The sequence below is a fragment of the Mchenga conophoros genome, linkage group LG17 (assembly GCF_057382185.1).
Source record: "Mchenga conophoros isolate Kocher_MC1m ecotype Shallow Benthic linkage group LG17, M_conophoros_male_GT1.1, whole genome shotgun sequence".
Classification (NCBI taxonomy): Eukaryota; Metazoa; Chordata; class Actinopteri; order Cichliformes; family Cichlidae; genus Mchenga; species Mchenga conophoros.
The window spans coordinates 27,596,899-27,615,583 of record NC_140542.1 but is presented as its reverse complement, the minus strand read 5'-3'; the positions used below and the strand labels follow the sequence as shown (position 1 = coordinate 27,615,583).

The following is an 18,685-nucleotide window of genomic DNA, read 5'->3' as shown; positions in this document are numbered from 1 at the left end:
ACAATATGTTTATAATAAATTATTAGAAAAATATAAACCTATGAATACAAATATGAATTTTAAGGATTATTATGTAGTTAGAGGATCATTTAGGCTTCAAACGTGGTTTAAAACGACAGGAACCAATTTGTATTATGTATTTGAGAATAATAAATAATAAACCATCGATGTGCGGTGCAACCCTGTTACCAATATTCTAAAAAAGTAGATTTCAAAAATGTTTTTTCATAAATTCTTGACCAATAAGTCAAAGAGTCACCCTCATACTGAACACTCGAATATTTATTAAATTTCAGATAGGAATTAACTTAATGACAAAACATTTGCAGTAATAGTAGTGTTGAAAATCCTAATCAGAAACAGATGAAGTGTGTCAAAAAAAAAAAATCATAATTTATATTTATCCTCACTATTCCATTACAAAACACTGACTTCTAGTTTGCACTGTGGTACATACACTGCAACATCGAAAGTTTTAGAAAGGCTTTATTAAACATGTTAATCTGAAACAAAATAAAGTATGTTTCAGCATCATAAATTGCATTTTTTTAGATGATTTCAGTGTTTCTGAAAATAAAATGAGACCACATTTTTTATTACGACCATGTCTTCATTACAGTGATGCTTATAATTTTTAAAGAAAAATTACATCAGTAGCATATCCAGTTAGAGTACCGCACTTTTTCCAATGAGGTCATAATGTCTATCTTTCAAGTAAAAATCCTAAAAACTTCCAATTAGAATATTTAAATTATGGCACTAAATACAGTCATTAACCATAAAATTATACATGAGGATAGTTATCCTAACACCCTTCCTGCTTTCATTTAATAATAACATTTTTTAGAACGTTCACAGAAAAAGAAATTATTGCAACAATTAGTATTTTTCTTTCAAGTACAGCTACCAAATCAAGGCCTCAAAATGGATAACATCTTTACATCTTTTTGTGATGTAGAGAAATTAATGCTTAATTAAAATGCACAGCCCCAGAAAAGCACAACACTATTCCCAAGGCCTGATGCACACTGGAAAAAAAAGTTTAGTATTACACATACAAATAGAGCACTTCAATCTAGAAGCATAAGCTGTTCACTTAATGTTGCCTCAAAACAACCATTTGATGGCTGTGAGAATTCATTTAGTACTGAAATTTAAGTATTCCCTTTACACCCTTTTAACACTTGATTTTATCCTGCAGTAAAGCTAAATTGTAGAATGTAAAATCTGTGCCAACAATATAGTTTTCAAACTAGTGCAATACTTTTTACAGCAGTTGTTGACCAGATGTACTGAACTAAAATTTCATTGCCTTCAAGTTACCAGCAAATTTAAAAATAAAACTTCAGCTATCATTACCTCGTGATTTATTTGGATTTGGAAAGATTACACCCATGGAAACATGCCGTTTGAAAAGCATTTGTAGTATGTATCCACCTCAGAATGCCATCCCCACTCTGCATACTACACATTAGAGGTGTAACCATATGCAAGTCAGTACTTCCTTGTTAGTTAGAATCATAAAATGCATTCAAGTTTAACCTTTTTTTAAAATCCTGAAACTGCATGAATTTGTAGGTACACCCATGAAGTCAAACCAGTCCCAGCTACTTGTGTGTTTCAGAAAGTGCTAGAAAAGTGCTGCAGGAAGACCACGGGGTGATGCTTTTCAAATTCTTTGAGCATCCTCCTCTTCTCCTTGGCAGACATCCTCTTGCTCGAGGAAATGTCATGAAGAAGTTGTTTGAGGCTCTCCAGGGTGGTAGCCTCACGCTGGTCCTCGTATTCCTGTGGAGTCACCTGCTGGCAGAAGGTGAACGCTGCAACAAAACATGAAGAGGATTTCATGGTTTTCATGGAGGATGCACAGTGCTCAGGAACAAGTGGGGGTTTTGTTTTGTTTTTTTATTGTGGATCTGGAGCAACAGTGTTTCCAAATAAGATAGGTACACAAAAAAACTGAAGTACAGTGTATCTATACATAGTGAGCTGTTATCTCATCTGATGGTGTACTGTGTGATGGTTTGTCAGAGTGTAATTAACATTGAACTTACTAGCAAATGAGTCAGGATCTTTTCCCTGCTGCACAGTCCTCAGTGTGCTCCTCACAGCTTCAATAAGGGTTGTAGGTGTCTATCATTATTGCAAGATAAGACCAGAGAGTAAAAGGAAACACTGTAACAACTATCAGGTACTTGTAGAGACATTAAAAAGTAAACTTAAGGCTGGTTGAAATCCAGACGGAAACGCATGTTTGTCTAAGAAGACTATTTCAATGTAGTTCTGAGAGCACAGAATTTTACCTTGAAGAGCTCAGAGTGATTGTCCATGAGAAAGAACACCAGAGCTTCACTTTGTGATCGAGTCAATTCATGATTCTGAACAAGAGCTCTCTGAAATGTGCGGCACACCAAGGATCTGTTATCAGTCTGAAAGGACAAAAAATAGGTTTCAATTCAATTTCATTTATAATTTTACAAAATAAAGCTACGGTACTATCAGATTATTCAGTGAAACAGATTCAAACATGTTCAGTTATTTTCTATATGGACTATTTGCCTTTTATTATTCTATAAAAGTGCAAAAAGATGAAACTGGCAGTGTGGTTTAGAGGATGCTGCTGACCTGTTTCTGCAGACGGCAAGCATCTGAGCAAGCTGCTATCGCCATGAAGGCCAGAAGTCTTTGCAGTTCATCTCTCAGACTTGTTTCCAGCAGCCGCAAACACAATTGAGATGCTTTGATGGCATCCTGTAGCTTCCCTTCATCTGGAAATTAAAAGACACAAGTATTAACCTTCATGACTGGAGAAAAAACAAACAAAAAAAAAAAAAAAAAAAAACTGTGGTACAGATCACAGCCCTATCACTTATTGCTCCACACCATGAATCAAAAGTCACTATAAACTTAAACTTAGCTCTTTTGGTTCTTACCCAGTAAATTCAGAACTGCAATATGTATGTCCAGGTAACGCCCTGAAATGAGTGGAGATTTTTCTTGTCCACTGTAGTATTTGGCAATGGTATCAAACAACAGCCTCTTCTTGCTTGTCATATGTTCTGCACTGGGATCCTCCAAAGACGCATTTCCACATTGCAGGCTTAGCTGTTCTCCTGCAACCACGATCAGCTGGTCGGGAAAGAGTTCCAAACAGTCTGCTGCTGCTGACAGCCACTCATCCAACCTGGAAAAAAAAAGTATGAAAGAACATACTACAGGTGTAATGGAATACATGAACAAATAGGTCTCAAGCCAAAGTGCAAAAGCCTCAAGGGATGAATCAGAGGACTGACTGGGGTAGGGGAAGGGTGTCAGACAGCTCTCGTTCCAAGCATGTGTTAGAGATAACCAGATCCTGGTTGGCCAGAGGAGCTTTGCAGGTTTGGGGATGAACTCTTTCAGGAGAGGTAAGAATGCAGTCCAACACTGGCAATTCTACTAACTGCAGCAGCTGCAACACGGTTTGCTGCTTCCAAACCTGATCTGACACTATGGAAGGAAGAAAGAGCAAAATAAACAAAAACAAAAATATCTGTCCACTCGAAATCCCCCCCCTTACTATACTGGCACATTTGCTCATTACCAGTTTTGGAAAGAAAGGTAGAAGATGTGGTGGTTCTGTTGTGAGCTGCAGACAAGGATGGCTGCAGATTGATGGCCCTTAGCAATCTTTCAACCCTTCTGTCTGAAGATCCAACAGCAAGAGGATTGGCAATTGTTCTTAATTCATTCAGCCTCCTGAAAGAACAGGAAACATTTGGATGATAACAAACACTTTGGTTCTGTGTATATGTTTCTTTTTTCTAAATAAAAATCTAAATACAAAATGTTGTAATACTTAGCATGAGTGTTGATGTTTATAATGTCTTAGCTATGAAGAAACTGAAATGAGAACATTAAGATAAATGCAACAAATTTACTAAAAAAAAAATAAAAATCATAATACACCTATTCTGCAAAGATGAGAGTTTCAGTGTTCAGATCAGCACTTTCAGTGGTGATTCACATGCTTTAATACTGGAAAATAAATGTAAATTAAGCACCAATGTAACAGAACAGAGAGGATTTTATGTAAAACTCACCTTGAGCTCCTCTTCTTTTTTATCTCCTGTTGTTCTGGCAGTATGTTTTCTGCATTAATGTTTCCCTTCACATCAGAATTCAAAAATCCTTTGTATTCCAGAAAACGGTAAAGACTGCAGCTGCTGTCCTCAAAGGTCACCTCCTTGTCCCTGCGAAACAGCTTTGTGCCTACTGGTTCAAATACCTTCGCCTCCATCAAAGCCTGACAGAGCCGAGCAGCTTTGAGACGAGAAACTTCACTTGTGCAAAATGCCACGTTCTGCATCAAGTAACTGAGAACTGCGTCCACAGCGTCTGAGCCTGTGAAACATTCAGCGTAAACACGTAAATGTCTCCTGCAGCTGCGTACTTCCACTTGAGTCTGTAGGGCTTGGATGATGTTGTGCCACAGCTGGGTGGCACCAAAGGGCCCAGAGAAGCCTGTTGGTAATTAAAGAAACAGAGGTTTGAAGAAAAAGTGACTCCAGTGAGTTTAAACTAGAACTTGCTTAACTGTAGCCAAAGGTAATTGTTGGATGTTAATGACTTGTTTAAAAGTTTGAAGGATAAGGGGAGTTTGTAATATTTCCTCCATCTAATTAGAAAGGGTTAGGGTTACAACTGTTGTTGTGATGTGGCGCTGTATAAATAAATTTTGAATTGAAATGAAATGAAATGAATTGAACTAGTAAGTAAAAGCTACACTGCATGTCATTATCATGGTGTTTATGTACTACGTTGAAGTACTTTACGAGACTATTTCAATTTAATACTTTATTTTATAAAACTACAGTTGAAAGTTAATTTACAAGCCCACTGATAACGACGTGTTTGTGGTGGCAACCGTGTTTATAATTATCACTAGTTCCATCTAGCATGTGTATTAATTGCTATGCTATGTTTGCATAGTCATTTCTGTAAATGAGAAACTCGTTAAAACGAAACTCATATCTTACCATGCTGTAGATTTTCACGAAAGCTTCGAGTTTGGCTGTTCAACCTTCTAAACCGAGGAGTCAAATCAAGCGCCATCACGAAACTCTATATGTGACGTAATCACGTTCTTCTTCGTCTAAAATGAACCGACTCAACCCCGCTGCTGCCCCCCAGAGGCTACAACAGCCACACGCGCAAAATACCCCGAAAGGTTTTTGTTTTATTTGTTTTGTTTCGTTTTTAAATGAAATTTTTATAACAATGCCTAAAGTCGAATAAAAATAAAAATTTTGCAGTTTTTATATTTAAGATGTGCTGCCATTGGAAACATGCTGAAAAGACTCAATTTGTCACAAGTTAAGCATCTGGATCTTTTCTCAAGATGTCATATAACCACACAATGACCATACTGTAGTATTAATATAATAAAAACCTCCCACCTAAGACCCGTATATTTTTAGAGGTCTTATGTTAAGGGGAATAATAGCGAGCACTACCACAGGTAGTGAAGGTTCTGAGGTTACATCCGTAAACAAAACAACCCACGTGAACACAGACGTTTTGGAAAAGCAGGGCGGGGTGTACCATTTTTCGACAGCTTGATAAAATGTAGCCCGTATTATTACATTACCCTTTTCTGAACTAAATGTCTGCATATTATTGTATCTGCTCTCTTTAAATTGCAGATTCTTTTTAAATTAATTAGATTCTTCTTTTTTAAAAAAAAGACAATCCTTAGAATCGCCTTTATTTTTGCAGTTGAACACACCCGTGTGTAAAATGGTTTCGCCCGCTAGTTCTCAGAGCCAGCTGGGCTACTGAAGGACCTTTAAACAGAGAAGCAAACGCAAGAGGAGACAACTTTATTTTCCTCTTTTCTCGGTTTTTTCTTTTTTTTTTATTTATTATTACTATTATTGAACACTTGAATTCCCTTTGCACAGCTCACTCATTCCAGTTGGTGCTGGTAATGCACCATTGCCAACCACCATAAATATAATCAGAACAGGACCTTTAAAAAGGACGACGGCGACTTTTCTCTTCAGAGCGGGGCTATTTTCGCTGTCAGCTTCACTTTCTAGTGACTTAAATGAGGTAAACATCGCGTTTCTCGAAGACATTTGTGCTTGTGACTTAGTTTATGGTGTCTGCTGCTAAGTTATCCGTCGCTTTGTTGTGAAACAGGAAGAAGAGTACAGTATTTGACGGTTCTGACATTTAGCATACCAGTGACAGCTGGTGTACGAAATTAATGACATTTATGACTCGTATTAAGCTGTAAACCAGGGGTTTTAGTCAAGTAACAAAGACAATTATATAACACTGACATAGTGCTGAGTTTGACGGATGCATCAGATGTATTTTGAAGGGAGAGCGTAACGCATTATTGTTTCCGCACTTCTTTTTCTGTGGTTTCTGTCATGATCAGATACAATATACTATTTGTAATGTACACGGAGTTCTTGTTTTGGTCTGCACCTCGGATCACGTGTACCCACTTCTTACGCATGTGTGGATATTTTTTTTATCCACGTTTGTAGCTGTGCAACCAAAGAGTTTCCATGTAGGGCTGAGAGACGGGGAACTGCAACCAATAAGGAGAGTTCCCGTGGATCTAGCCCTGCCTTCCTGATTCACTGCTTTGTTTACATTATACCGCAGTCAGATCTGGACCCCAAAAGGCTGTCTTTGTTCCTGCAGAAGTTGATGTAGCTGTGTGTGTGTGTGTGTGTGTGTGTGTGTGTGTGTGTGTGTGTGTGTGTGTGTGTGTGTGTGTGTGTGTGTGTGTAAGAGCGCCTGTACCTCTTATTCGATCACATATTCGCTCAGATATGTTTCCAAAACATCTGGGAAAATTATACGATATGTTCATTTATCTTAGATTGCATCCTTCTGGTTATAACAGGACAATGCATTTTACTCTACCTAGCATCTGAACTGCTTAAAGAAGCTTTCTCATAAAGAAGCTGCAGATGACAGAGTACACCTAATCCGTAATCAGTTTTCTGGATCACTCTGCTTTTATCCCTCTGGATAATCTCTGAAAATTGGCCTGCTGCATGGCTTTGACCTAGCTGTCAAGTCTAGCATATGATGTAATAAAAGGGCTCCCCACACCCATTTTCCTCGACCCTTGAGCTATCTTTAAACTGCAAGCGCTGCCAGGGAGTGTGCATTCATTTCTGGCAGCAGATAACTGAGCCAGAGGATAGGAACACCTATGGGTCATTCTGCCAGCACTGTATGTCTTAGGCTATATTAGAAAGGCCTGCAGGCTTAATTTAACCTGTTACAGTACTCAAGTAATGTTTAAGTGGGTTACTCTTTTTTTTTTAACAGTGGTAAACAGTCTTTACAATAACGTTAAAAATGTGCACATCCCGTCATCTTTACCTTTCTTTCCTATGTGTATTTGTGGAAAACAAACAACAGCACAGTGAGAAGTGTAACACGATCATCTTGACAGTTGCGTAGCCCTCTGTTGTCCCATGTTGCCCTGGAGACACAACTGACATTGGATAGACAGGCACAGGCATAAAGGCTTTTGTGTAAACCTATATGGAAATGTGTTCTGTTTATGTCTAGACTTTGTATTGTGATTTAAACCCTGGTGGCAGTAAACAAACACTGAACCACACTATACACTATTATTATTTCTTTTTATTTTTCAGTGACTTACGTCATGCACCATCATTGACTTTAATAATATGTTGAAAGTGTTTGCAACAAGGCAGCTTTGTCTGTTTAATGGTGCCCTCCAGCTGTTTCACTGAGTATGACTGGTGTTTTTGTTACACTCTGCCTTGGTAACAAAAACTGCAACAGTCACACACTATCTCACTCTCAGACGAGCTCAGGTAAAATGATGGTAAGATTGTGTCATGGAAATTTTGGTTTTCTAATGAGTACTTTGAGGATAGTTTATGCAGGATTCCCTTGAAAGTATCTCAGTAATTATCATTTAATAGTCTGGATCTTCTGAACATATTGAATTAAACTCTGTGGTAGGAAATCCCTTTTAAGTTATTACTGACTTGTTATTTGCAGCTATAATCCAAAATGCCTTTAAATGATGAGCGGCTTAACTCCACATCCAGCGGTGAGGACCAAGGTAGTGATGTGGAGTCATCATCAGAGCGCTGCGACAGCATGACATTGAACAGCGACCTGGAGTGCTCACGTGATAGCTTCACCAGTGACTCCTCCAGCAAGCATTGTAGCCCATCCTGTGAGTCTGTCCCCTTCCTTTCTCATTGATCTATGCATAAGCTCACTGCATATAATCCAAGTTTGTGTTTTTTCTTTTTGATGACCCTGTCTGAGTGGTAAAAAAAAAAATACATTTAATCTGCTGTTTTGTTTGCAGTTGTTGTTAGGGGTTAATGACTGTGTTTAATATAAAGGCTTGTAAGAAAGCTACCACCCTCTACACCAGGGGCATCAAAACATAAGGCCCGGGTGCCAGAATAAGCCTGACAGAGACTCCAATCCAGATATAACAAATAACAATTGTATAAGAATCTAAGATTGAATAAGAATATCTAACATGTTCAGTTAACGAACTTTCTGTTTTATAATTGCAGGACAGTCTGGGAAACTTCATCTGTCATTTTACATATTCATTTCTTACAGTTTAAGTCCAAAAAGTCGTACTGTTCTTTTATTATTGCATCATTCATTCTTCTTCATCATGTGGAAAAACTGAAACATGCTTATTATTATTAGACTTCTTTTTATTATATTAAGAAAAAGAAGTGTGAAATGCCAAGGATTAAATGTGTTGTTACACTTCAGTTCACTGACATAAAGACGGACTTTTACTGGTTACCTTAAGTGAGCTGTATGTATGAACAGTGTAAATGGAGTTTGACATCTGTCATCTTTAATAGTCGGACATGCTTTTTTCCCCCAATTTATAAATCAGCAAATATTTGATTCCCACAGCAAGCCCACCCAAAACCCTAACGCTGGACGAGGTCATGGAGTCTGCAAGAGACCTTTTCAATCTCAGCCTCTCCCATGAGATTGTTATTAACCGCAATTTCCACCTGGAGCCAAATAGCCTACCTCAGGACAGGTAAAATATGACAAAAGCCTGTGCTTACTAATGTCAAGTTTTGCAATATTAATACCACACCAATACTACATTTCAGATTTTTCCATAATGAAGAACATGTTAGGTATCAGGGAGAGCTGATGCTGCTTTCTGTGCTTTGTACAAACATAGAGATTTTGCAGTGTTTAAAAATCATGTTTACCTTTTTAAACATGGTTATAAACTAAAATAAATGTGATTCTTGTTATACCAACTGTCTGTGTCTGATGATAATATGCGAGAATTTAGAGTTAGAAAAGAAAAGGGAGATCCAAAGACTCACTGTTATTTATTCTCAAGCTCCCAGTGGATAACACAATTTTAAGTTGACAAGTTTATCTTCAAACATCATAGCATCCTGTAACAAACACACACTTTCTGAGCAGAAAGAAAGATTTGAATTTGATCATTGAGGACATGCTTTCATGATTTGCATCTACAGTATATTTGCAGCAACTTGTCTGGGAGTGTTTATGATTGGTGTACAACCAGAAAACACCAAATGTTGCACTACTGTTTAGTTACTTACTAAATAGTAGTGTTACTTAGTTATATCAAAAGAAAGGAAGATCCAAGAAAATCATTTTAGTTCCTTCAGAGAAAAAAAGTTAATTTACCAGTCTAATACTCTCAAGATAAGTTAATAAAATAAAACTCAAAATCAAAGTGTGCTTTATAAATGGCAGTTTTACTCAGATAAACCCCCTATTATTTATTTATTTATTTTCTTTTAGTTTATTAAAGGCAGTGAGAGATAATCTTCAGAAGGCCTTCTGGGATATCCTGGAGGCTGAGCTGAATGACGACCCTCCTGAATATGGACAAGCCATCAGATTAGTGGAGGAGATCAGAGAGGTCACCACATGCATTCAAATATTTATTTATTTATTTATATATATAATATAATATATATATATATATATATATATATATATATATATATATATATATATATATATATAATTTTTTTTTTTTTTTTCTAAAACAACTTTTTTTCCCCCTCTTGACGAACAGATCTTATTGTCATTCCTTAATCCGGGTGCCAATCGGATGCGGACCCAGATCATGGAGGTGCTGGACATGGACCTGATTCGTCAGCAGGCTGACAACGATGCTCTAGACATCCAGGGACTTGCCTCTTACATTATCACAACCATGGGCAAGATGTGTGCACCCGTGAGGGATGAGGAAATCAAGAAGCTACGAGAGGGCACAGATAACATAGTGACGCTTTTTAAGTAAGCGCACACTTTTCAAAATATTTCAGTGCTTGCATCCAATATACATTAACAGTGACTGTATTTACTGTCTGACTTGTTCTGTTTAATAATAATATTTTTAATTATAAAAGCAAATTTTTCATAGCATCTTGGTTATTTCTACACATTAGGGAAATATTCCGTGTGTTGAGCCTGATGAGAGCGGACATGGTCAACTGTACAATTGAAAACCTGAGACCTGTGCTGCAGAGGCAAAGTGTCGAATATGAGAGGGCAAAGTTTCAGAGCATCCTGGACAAAACACCCAGTGAGTGAATAACACTACATTCTTCTTTATATATAACCTTTAGCACCCTTTTATACACACAAAAATACAGAAAATATGCCACAGTTTTATTGAGGTCTACATTTGAGAATTATTTTTTTTTATATTTTGTGTGTGACTTTCAGACTGAAATGAAGCAAAAACTGTCATATTGACCTCCCAGTACATCTATTTATAACAAAAGAAACTCTAACTGCTCAACTCAAAACTTTAAAAAGAGAGTCCAAAGTCCAAAGTCCAGTGGAGGATGTCACAGTGGCTATGCCATCTTTTCTTTACAGTCTGTGTCAAAGTGAAAAACTGAAACCCTGCTAGACTTGCGCTAATATGAAACTTTCTCAGGTGCTTTAGACCGCACTACCTCCTGGATCAAGTCTGCACTGGAGGAGCTGCAGTCATCCATCGCCCCTACAGAACAGACTAATGGTCCTGGAAAAGGACAACCAGTGGTGCCTGGGCCATTTCAAGTTCTCAACGCTGCCTTCATTCGCATCCTCACATGGGACTACTCCAAGAGCCCACCGCCTGAGGTAGTGTGTTGTAAATGTAGTTAAGAGAAGGATCTTATGTTTATGTCAGCTTCTCTCCTTGTTATTTTTAAAAAATATTTACATAGCTGAGAGATTAGAGATTTTACAGACAATTTGTGCTTTGGAGATTTTATTGGTGCAATCTTCTCCATTAGACGTGGATGACAGATGAGATCCGTCTCCAAGAGATTCAGTGGCAGCTTCAGCAATGTCAGGCTGTGAATGAGGTGCTGCTCATTGTCTACAGCACAATTGGGGGGCCTATCCAGGGTCTACCATCCTTGTCTGACCGCCTGAAGAGGATGATCAGTGTGCTGCTGGATGGGATGCACAGATCGTCAGTACCTTTGTGTCAGACTATTTTCAGACATATCTGTCTCAAACTCCATCTTAAACTGATTTTTTTTTATACCTATAGGGACTTTAACCTAGAAGAGTCACTAGAGGGCATCAGTGCTCAGATCTGCTGTGAGCTTAACAAGTCTTTAACAGAGAGGAGCTACCCTGCACTGACCCCAGCGCTGCAGGGCACCCTCACAGGCCAGATTTGCAACATTACCCAAAAGGACAATCCCATCCGAACCCTAGTTGGTAAGAGAGAATAAGTTGAAAGACTAACTTCTTAAAAAAATTTTAGTTGAGAAATTGATGTAATTGACTAAACGCTTGCTGTGGTTTTTCTGCAGAGGACCGTGTGCAGCAGTACTTCATGGCACTCATTTCTGACCCAAAACCTCAGTCCAAAATTGAACAAGTACCAGCTGGTTTGACTGCTATCAAGCCTGAACTAGCAATAATTGGGGCAAAGTTCATCTCCCTGGTCAACTACAACAAGACAGTCTATGGCCCTTTCTATGCTGACATCCTGAGGAAGCTGATGTTCAGCAACAGCCAACCAGCAGCCAACCCTCCTCAGAACACAGCTCAGGACTCTGTCACCCACAATTAAAATGAAAATATCATGCAGTTGAAGAAGACTGTTTTTCTACTAGACACAGGTAAAGCAAAGGAGGTGGGGAGTATCTGTGTCGACTACAATGTATTTGAGCAGCATCAAGCTGGTTGTTAATACACAAAGAAAACAAGAAAAAGTCGAAGCTATAGGAGGAGGAAGAGAAAGATTTTCAGTAATGGGATGTCAATGCATGGAGTGAAAGAAAAAAAGAGAAGAGGAAAGTGGGTCATTGTGTCATGCAGGTTCTGCAGCTGTGGTTTTGTCATTACATTTGGCAGTAAAAGCACAGCAGTGTATTTATCACATGCTCAGCTTTAAATGTGACTCCTTACTTTGCGAAAATGCTCAAACTTATTTTTCAGCAATATTTGGACAGTAACACAGTTGTTATAATTTTACCTCAGTACCCAATCAGTTTAATTTTATTTTCATTATTTGATTTTTTAAAAAGTGCTGACCTAAGCTGAGCTTTTATTCAATGGCTTGAACAAAAATATAGTGTTACTATATTACATAGCCATATACTTAACAATTAATCCAGCTGCTTATGTCCTTGGTCACTAAAGCAATAAACACTAGTGACCCAGTGCCATTGGACTGCCTCCACCATGTTTTACAGATATAATAAACTTTGGAAAATGAGTTGTCCACAGGTTGACTTCAGGTTCAGCTGTCCAAACAATACTTATTATATTTATTACCAAGCTAAATTCCTGAACCCTTTCTCCAGTTTAGATGTAAAAGTTCCGTAAATACTCACTTGAAGCCCGGTAAACAGCAAAAATAACAAATACCTTGTCAGTGCTTCCCTGTGAACATTTAGGACTTCAAACCAGAAAACCAGTATTAGCTACAATAATCCATTTCTGTACCTAATGTTGACACCCCCTATTTTATCATTGTGTCTGTAGTCAAACTCCTTGAATTTTGGAGGCAGTATATAAGAACAGAAGGGCATTTTATTATGTACAATGCATACAGCAAGCTTTATAAAACACAGATGGAGAGGTTTATATAGAAAAGTAGCAGAGTAGAATTTCAGATTCTTTACATATAATGTTATCACCGTTAAGTACTAAGGTAACAGTATAACTGTTAACTACAGAAAAACTGACAATAAGAAGTGCCACACTTGAAGGTAATGCAAAACATGAGCCCTTTTCCTTGGATTTATTAGTTTAGTTGTTGTCTCTTACCTTTTTATCAGCCAGAAAATGAAACTGTTTGTATCATTTTTAATCCACACTTAGCTTTGACCTCTGAAAGAAAGTAATGTCAGTTGTCTGCATGAGTTTCTTTGTGTTGGGATTTGTGCATTTTAGTTGTTGCTTGAGTAATTTGTTGGAGTATTTGTTGCTTGTTGTATGTTCTGTAATTTTATTTGTTAGCTGCCAGTGGAATATTAGTTATGTTGATTGGTTATATTGTTATTTGCTTGTTACATTTTAACGTGCTGTTTTGTTTACAGTACATTTGCGCTGGATGTAAGAACACAATTGTGAGATGAAAGGTGCTGAACACAGAAATGAATTTTGTCTCGAAAGGTTTCCAGCGGACATTTGTATGCAGAAAGAAAAACATATGTAGTTTTACATCAGTTTACATAAGAACATGGAGAGTTTTTGTTTCCCTCTGTATCAATGTTAATATAATAAAACAACAAAATTGAGCATGTGGTGTTCATTTAATGATGAAACCTTATATACAGGGTGGGCCATTTATATGGATACACCGTAATAAAATGGGAATGGTTGGTGATATTAAAGTCCTGTTTGTGGCACATTAGTATATGTGAGGGGGCAAACTCCTCAAGATGGGTGGTGATCATGGTGGCCATTTAGAAGTCGGCCATCTTGGATACAACTTTTGTTTTTTTCAATAGGAAGAGGGCCATGTGACACATCAAACTTATTGGTAATGTCCCAAGAAAAACAATGGTGTGCTTGGTTTCAACATAACTTTATTCTTTCTTGAGTTATTTACAAGTTTTTACCACTTATAAAATGAGTTCAATGTGCTGCCCATTGTGTTGGATTGTCAATGCAACCATCTTCTCCCACTCTTCACACACTGATAGCAACACCGCAGCAGAAATGCCAGCACAGGCATCCAGTATCCGTAGTTTCAGGTACTGCACATCTCGAATCTTCACACCAATTGCCTTCAGATGACCCCAAAGATAAAAGTTTAAGGGGGTCAGATCGGGAGACCTTGGGGGCCATTCAACTGGCCCACGACGACCAATCCACTTTCCAGGAAACTGTTCATCTAGGAATGCTCGGACCTTGCACCCATAATGTGGTGGTGCACCATCTTGCTGGAAAAACTCAGGGAACATGCCAGCTTCAGTGCATAAAGAGGGAAACACATCATGTGGCAATTTCAAATATCCAGTGGCCTTGAGGTTTGCATTGATGAAGAATGGACCCACTATCGTTGTACCCCATATACCACACCAAACCATCACTTTTGTTGTTCCAACAGTCTTGGAGGGATCCATCCAATGTGGGTCAGTGTCAGACCAATAGCGGTGGTTTTGTTTGTTAACTTCACCATTCACATAAAAGTTTGCCTCATCACTGAACAAAATCTTCTGCGTGAACTGAGGGTCCTGTTCCAATTTTTGTTTTGCCCATTCTGCAAATTCTGTGCGCCGATCTGGGTCATCCTCGTTGGGATGCTGCAGTAGCTGGAGTTTGTAAGGGTGCCATTTGTGAGTAGCTAATATCCGCCGAAAAGGATGTTCGACTAATGCCACTCTCCAGTGACATGCGGCGAGTGCTACGCTGTGGGCTCTTGCTACGCTGTGGGCTCTTGCTGAATGAAGCTAGGACAGCCACTGATGTTTCTTCATTAGTGACAGTTTTCTTGCGTCCACATTTTGGCACATCCAACACTGAACCAGTTTCACGAAACTTAGCAAGCAGTTTGCTAACTGTAGCATGGGAGATGGGTGGTCTCGTAGGGTGTCTTGCATTGAAATCTGCTGCAATGACCTGGTTACTGCGTTCACCAGATATCAACACAATTTCGATCCGCTCCTCATGTGTTAACCTCTTCGACATGTCAATGGCTGTGAACAAAGAGAAACTTGTAAATAACTCAAGAAAGAATAAAGTTACGTTGAAACCAAGCACACCATTGTTTTTCTCGTGACATTACCAATAAGTTTGATGTGTCACATGGCCCTCTTCCTATTGAAAAAAACAAAAGTTGTATCCAAGATGGCCGACTTCTAAATGGCCACCATGGTCACCACCCATCTTGAGGAGTTTGTCCCCTCACATATACTAATGTGCTACAAACAGGACTTTAATATCACCAACCATTCCCATTTTATTACGGTGTATCCATATAAATGGCCCACCCTGTAGATATATTTTTTCAAAGGGGTATTAATAGAGGGAACCTAACAGTTTAGCCCACGAATAGGAAGAAAACCAGGTTTGAACCTTTATCTTTAATTTTGTGTTGCTTTTTTCTCTTGTTGCAAGTTGAAAACACAAAGCTATAATGTATTATTGCTATCATTTTGCTATCTGGGGAATGCATGAGACTAACACACAACTGTTAAGAAAAAAAGCTATTTAAGCAAGGATGAAAATTATAATCACCAACCTGCATCCTTAATTAATTAAATACAGACAATAATTTGTATAGATGATAATTTTAGCTTGCATATACTTCATTTGAGTCTCATTGCACGCAGGTCTGACAACAAGCCTATATGTCCACAGCATTATATAGGTAATCTATTCACAGCTACTTATAATTGTATTATCAGGGCATCAATGTGTACTGGAGTAAACAAATGCTCTCATCACTTGCTGTCACCAGGCAGTAATGTTGCCTTCAAGTGCGGCCTGGAGGTAGATAAAAATAGAGTTGTCAAAGGATTTTTAATTCATAAATCTAATTTCGTCTAATGTGGCGTCTAATTGTGCAAAGTGTTTGAACTGTATCATGAATTTAGTGGGTAATACCACACACTAAAGTGTTTTTGATTAAACAAGACAGAGAAAGTAAATGATGGTCGTTTCTATGTTATGTCTTATAGTAACGCATAATAACTCTTATGTTACTCAAATTTACCATGAAAACACCGCCGCTGGAATACGTATTCATATGACTTTATCGTTGGAAAATATTTGTAAAGCCTAACCGTTTTAGCTGAGCGAACGCAAATATTTACAACACACGAGAAGTATATAAACGCCGCATCAGTTTGCCCAGCTACACATTCTTCCAAAGCGTGAGCTCACCGGTCACGTGAGCTAGAGCTTGCAAAGCAATTGGTTGCTTCACGCCGGGGCAGTTGTTTTTGTTGTGAATCAGGAAGCTCTTCTTTCAAAATTGGGTGTGTAGTAACACGTTAAGACAGAGAATTAAAACCTCTGTTTAGTGACTGGGTTCTTAAATCGTGACCTGATATCGAAGCCGCATACAACTAAACAACCACCTTCTTCGCTGAAGACTAGACGATATTCGTAAGTATCAGCTAGTGGCTACCTGTCTTTCTTTGTTTCATTTACTTCACGCAGTCGGAGTAGGTTGAACTTCCTAACAAGTGCTGGATTGGGCTTGGTTTGTGAATATAACGCTAGAAAAGATGTCGACTAAGAATAAGAAGAGTCAAGTTTAGTCTTCATTAGCACTAGTGAAAGTTCATTTTGAGCTGTCAAAACTAAGTACTCCTACTATTTTTTAATAACAGATGGTAACCTATACCCCAGTGAATGCGTTATCAGCTCTTGCATTTTCACTTTTGATCTCTTCCTGTTTCGTATTGGAACACAGATATCTGGACATTAAAGACTGTTTTCACACACTTTTGTGGCTTTGAGGGTATTTTTAAGGTTTTAGACTACATTCTGCCGTTAAAGCCTGCTAACAAATTTTATTTTTAAACAGCAGGAAACCTTTAAAGCTTGACGAATACATAACCTTCAAGACTGATCAGTTCACACATATACACAATCACAAATACATCTGTATATAGCAGGGGCATGACGTATTGAGGACATATGTCAGGCGAGTTATAGGAAAAACAGTACATGTATTACAATAGAAACCAGTTGACTCACAGGCTTGTAAACATCCAGAGTCTCATTAAACATGCCCATCAGTGCCTCTACAACCATGATGTGATTTTTTTTTAAAACTTTTTAATTTATTTATTTTTTTCCAAACTAACAAATACTAAAACTAACAATATTTACTCTATGTTTCTACTTTAATTCTCCTTATTAAAATATATATATATATTATATATATAAAATATATATATTTGTATTCCCCATGTAAATGGTACAGTACCAGTACTTGGATTGGTACTTATTTAATTTAATTTAATTTATACTTAATTATTATGTTTGGAGGGGAGGGGGGCACTATTGGATAGTTTGAGTAAAGAGAAGATGGTAGAAAGAGGAAGAGGAAGACATGCAAGCTGCTGCATTTGGCCTTGTAGCATGTGGTTGCCTGCTCAACCACTGAGGTAACCGAGTGCCCCCGTAAGTACTGTTTAACTTAAAATTCATTCAGTCACATTTACATGAAAGAGTTGCGCAAACTCTGGGGTTAGTATCTTGCTCAAAGATATTTTGACATGCAGGTTGGAAGAGTTGGAGATCTAACCACTGACCTTCTGATTAGTAGACTACCCACACTACCTCCTGAAGATGGAACAATAAGAAATACATGCCATGCCAAAAAGGATGGACAGATCCACAATTTATTAAACGCCGTATTTTTTTCCAATAGCGTGCAGTGCACCGAGATCCTGTATGGTTGGTGTGTGGCGCAGAAATGGCGCTGGAGGAAGGGGCACGGAGCTGTCTGCTGCGCTTCCGCCAAAAACTGGAGGAGGACATTAAGCCCACCTACCTGATGGATCACATGATCAGTGATGGTGTGATGACTGTGGATGAGGAGGAGAGGATCAGGACTCAGGTGAGCTTCTGGTGGTTTCTACATTTTCTAGAATTAATACTGTGGTCAATGAAAATATTGCTCGACATTACTGAAGCCCTGTCCTCCTTTCCTCCTCTCAGACTTTATTGTCCATGTATTGAGTCACCCTCCTCCTACCTTTATTTACTGAGTCAAGTCTTTGTTTTCACACTTGTGTTGACTTTGCCATTTTCTGTGGACACAAGACATGACGATAACTGTAGATAACTCATTTTCCCCTTAAGGTTATTTAGTAATACATTACCTTGGATTTCGCCATAGAGAAGCAATACTGTGTCATTAAAATGATGTTCCGTTAAGTAACTGAGGCATACATGAACAGAATGCTTTTTGGCTGCTGTAGAAATCAAACTAACAGCAAAACCAATAAGTGTGTACAATTTTAATGTAACTTTACATTCTCTTTTTAAATGATTAATAACAAAACTGTATTCCAACCTTTGCCAACATTTTGCCAACATGGGATTTTCCCACTAGATGATGCAACTGGTTGATTTCTAGAATACAGCTGGCTTAAACCATGCACAAATGTTGTAACATGAACAATCTTTTTTGTGGAATGTATCTCAGACTCTTAACATTTATTCA

At 38.1% G+C, this 18,685-nt stretch overlaps 3 protein-coding genes across 3 annotated transcripts in view; 2 read left to right on the top strand and 1 right to left on the bottom strand.

The window, feature by feature from the left end:
• Nucleotides 1-264: 264 nt before the first annotated feature.
• Nucleotides 265-5,115, bottom strand: depdc4 (DEP domain containing 4). The gene is made up of 9 exons (XM_085250808.1): nucleotides 5,019-5,115; nucleotides 4,083-4,503; nucleotides 3,584-3,738; nucleotides 3,294-3,489; nucleotides 2,934-3,184; nucleotides 2,626-2,768; nucleotides 2,304-2,429; nucleotides 2,055-2,133; nucleotides 265-1,820 (listed from the first exon to the last, which is right to left on the bottom strand). Exons 1-9 carry the CDS (start codon nucleotides 5,092-5,094, stop codon nucleotides 1,621-1,623), a joined length of 1,647 nt encoding a protein of 548 aa, XP_085106934.1. The 5' UTR covers nucleotides 5,095-5,115; the 3' UTR covers nucleotides 265-1,620.
• Nucleotides 5,116-5,795: 680 nt separating this feature from the next.
• On the top strand, nucleotides 5,796-13,793 carry tcp11l2 (t-complex 11, testis-specific-like 2). Its single transcript, XM_085250809.1, has 10 exons — nucleotides 5,796-6,093; nucleotides 8,047-8,227; nucleotides 8,944-9,076; nucleotides 9,829-9,949; nucleotides 10,109-10,332; nucleotides 10,485-10,621; nucleotides 10,982-11,169; nucleotides 11,325-11,506; nucleotides 11,588-11,760; nucleotides 11,856-13,793. Exons 2-10 carry the CDS (start codon nucleotides 8,059-8,061, stop codon nucleotides 12,116-12,118), a joined length of 1,590 nt encoding a protein of 529 aa, XP_085106935.1. The 5' UTR covers nucleotides 5,796-6,093; nucleotides 8,047-8,058; the 3' UTR covers nucleotides 12,119-13,793.
• A 2,653-nt stretch (nucleotides 13,794-16,446) lies between these two features.
• Nucleotides 16,447-18,685, top strand: part of apaf1 (apoptotic peptidase activating factor 1) — a 46,761-nt gene continuing 44,522 nt past the window's right edge. Inside the window, exons 1-2 of the mRNA XM_085251976.1 lie at nucleotides 16,447-16,611; nucleotides 17,888-18,076. Coding sequence (XP_085108102.1) covers nucleotides 17,933-18,076 — 144 coding nt within the window. The 5' untranslated portion in view covers nucleotides 16,447-16,611; nucleotides 17,888-17,932. The remainder of the gene's footprint in view (nucleotides 16,612-17,887; nucleotides 18,077-18,685) is intronic.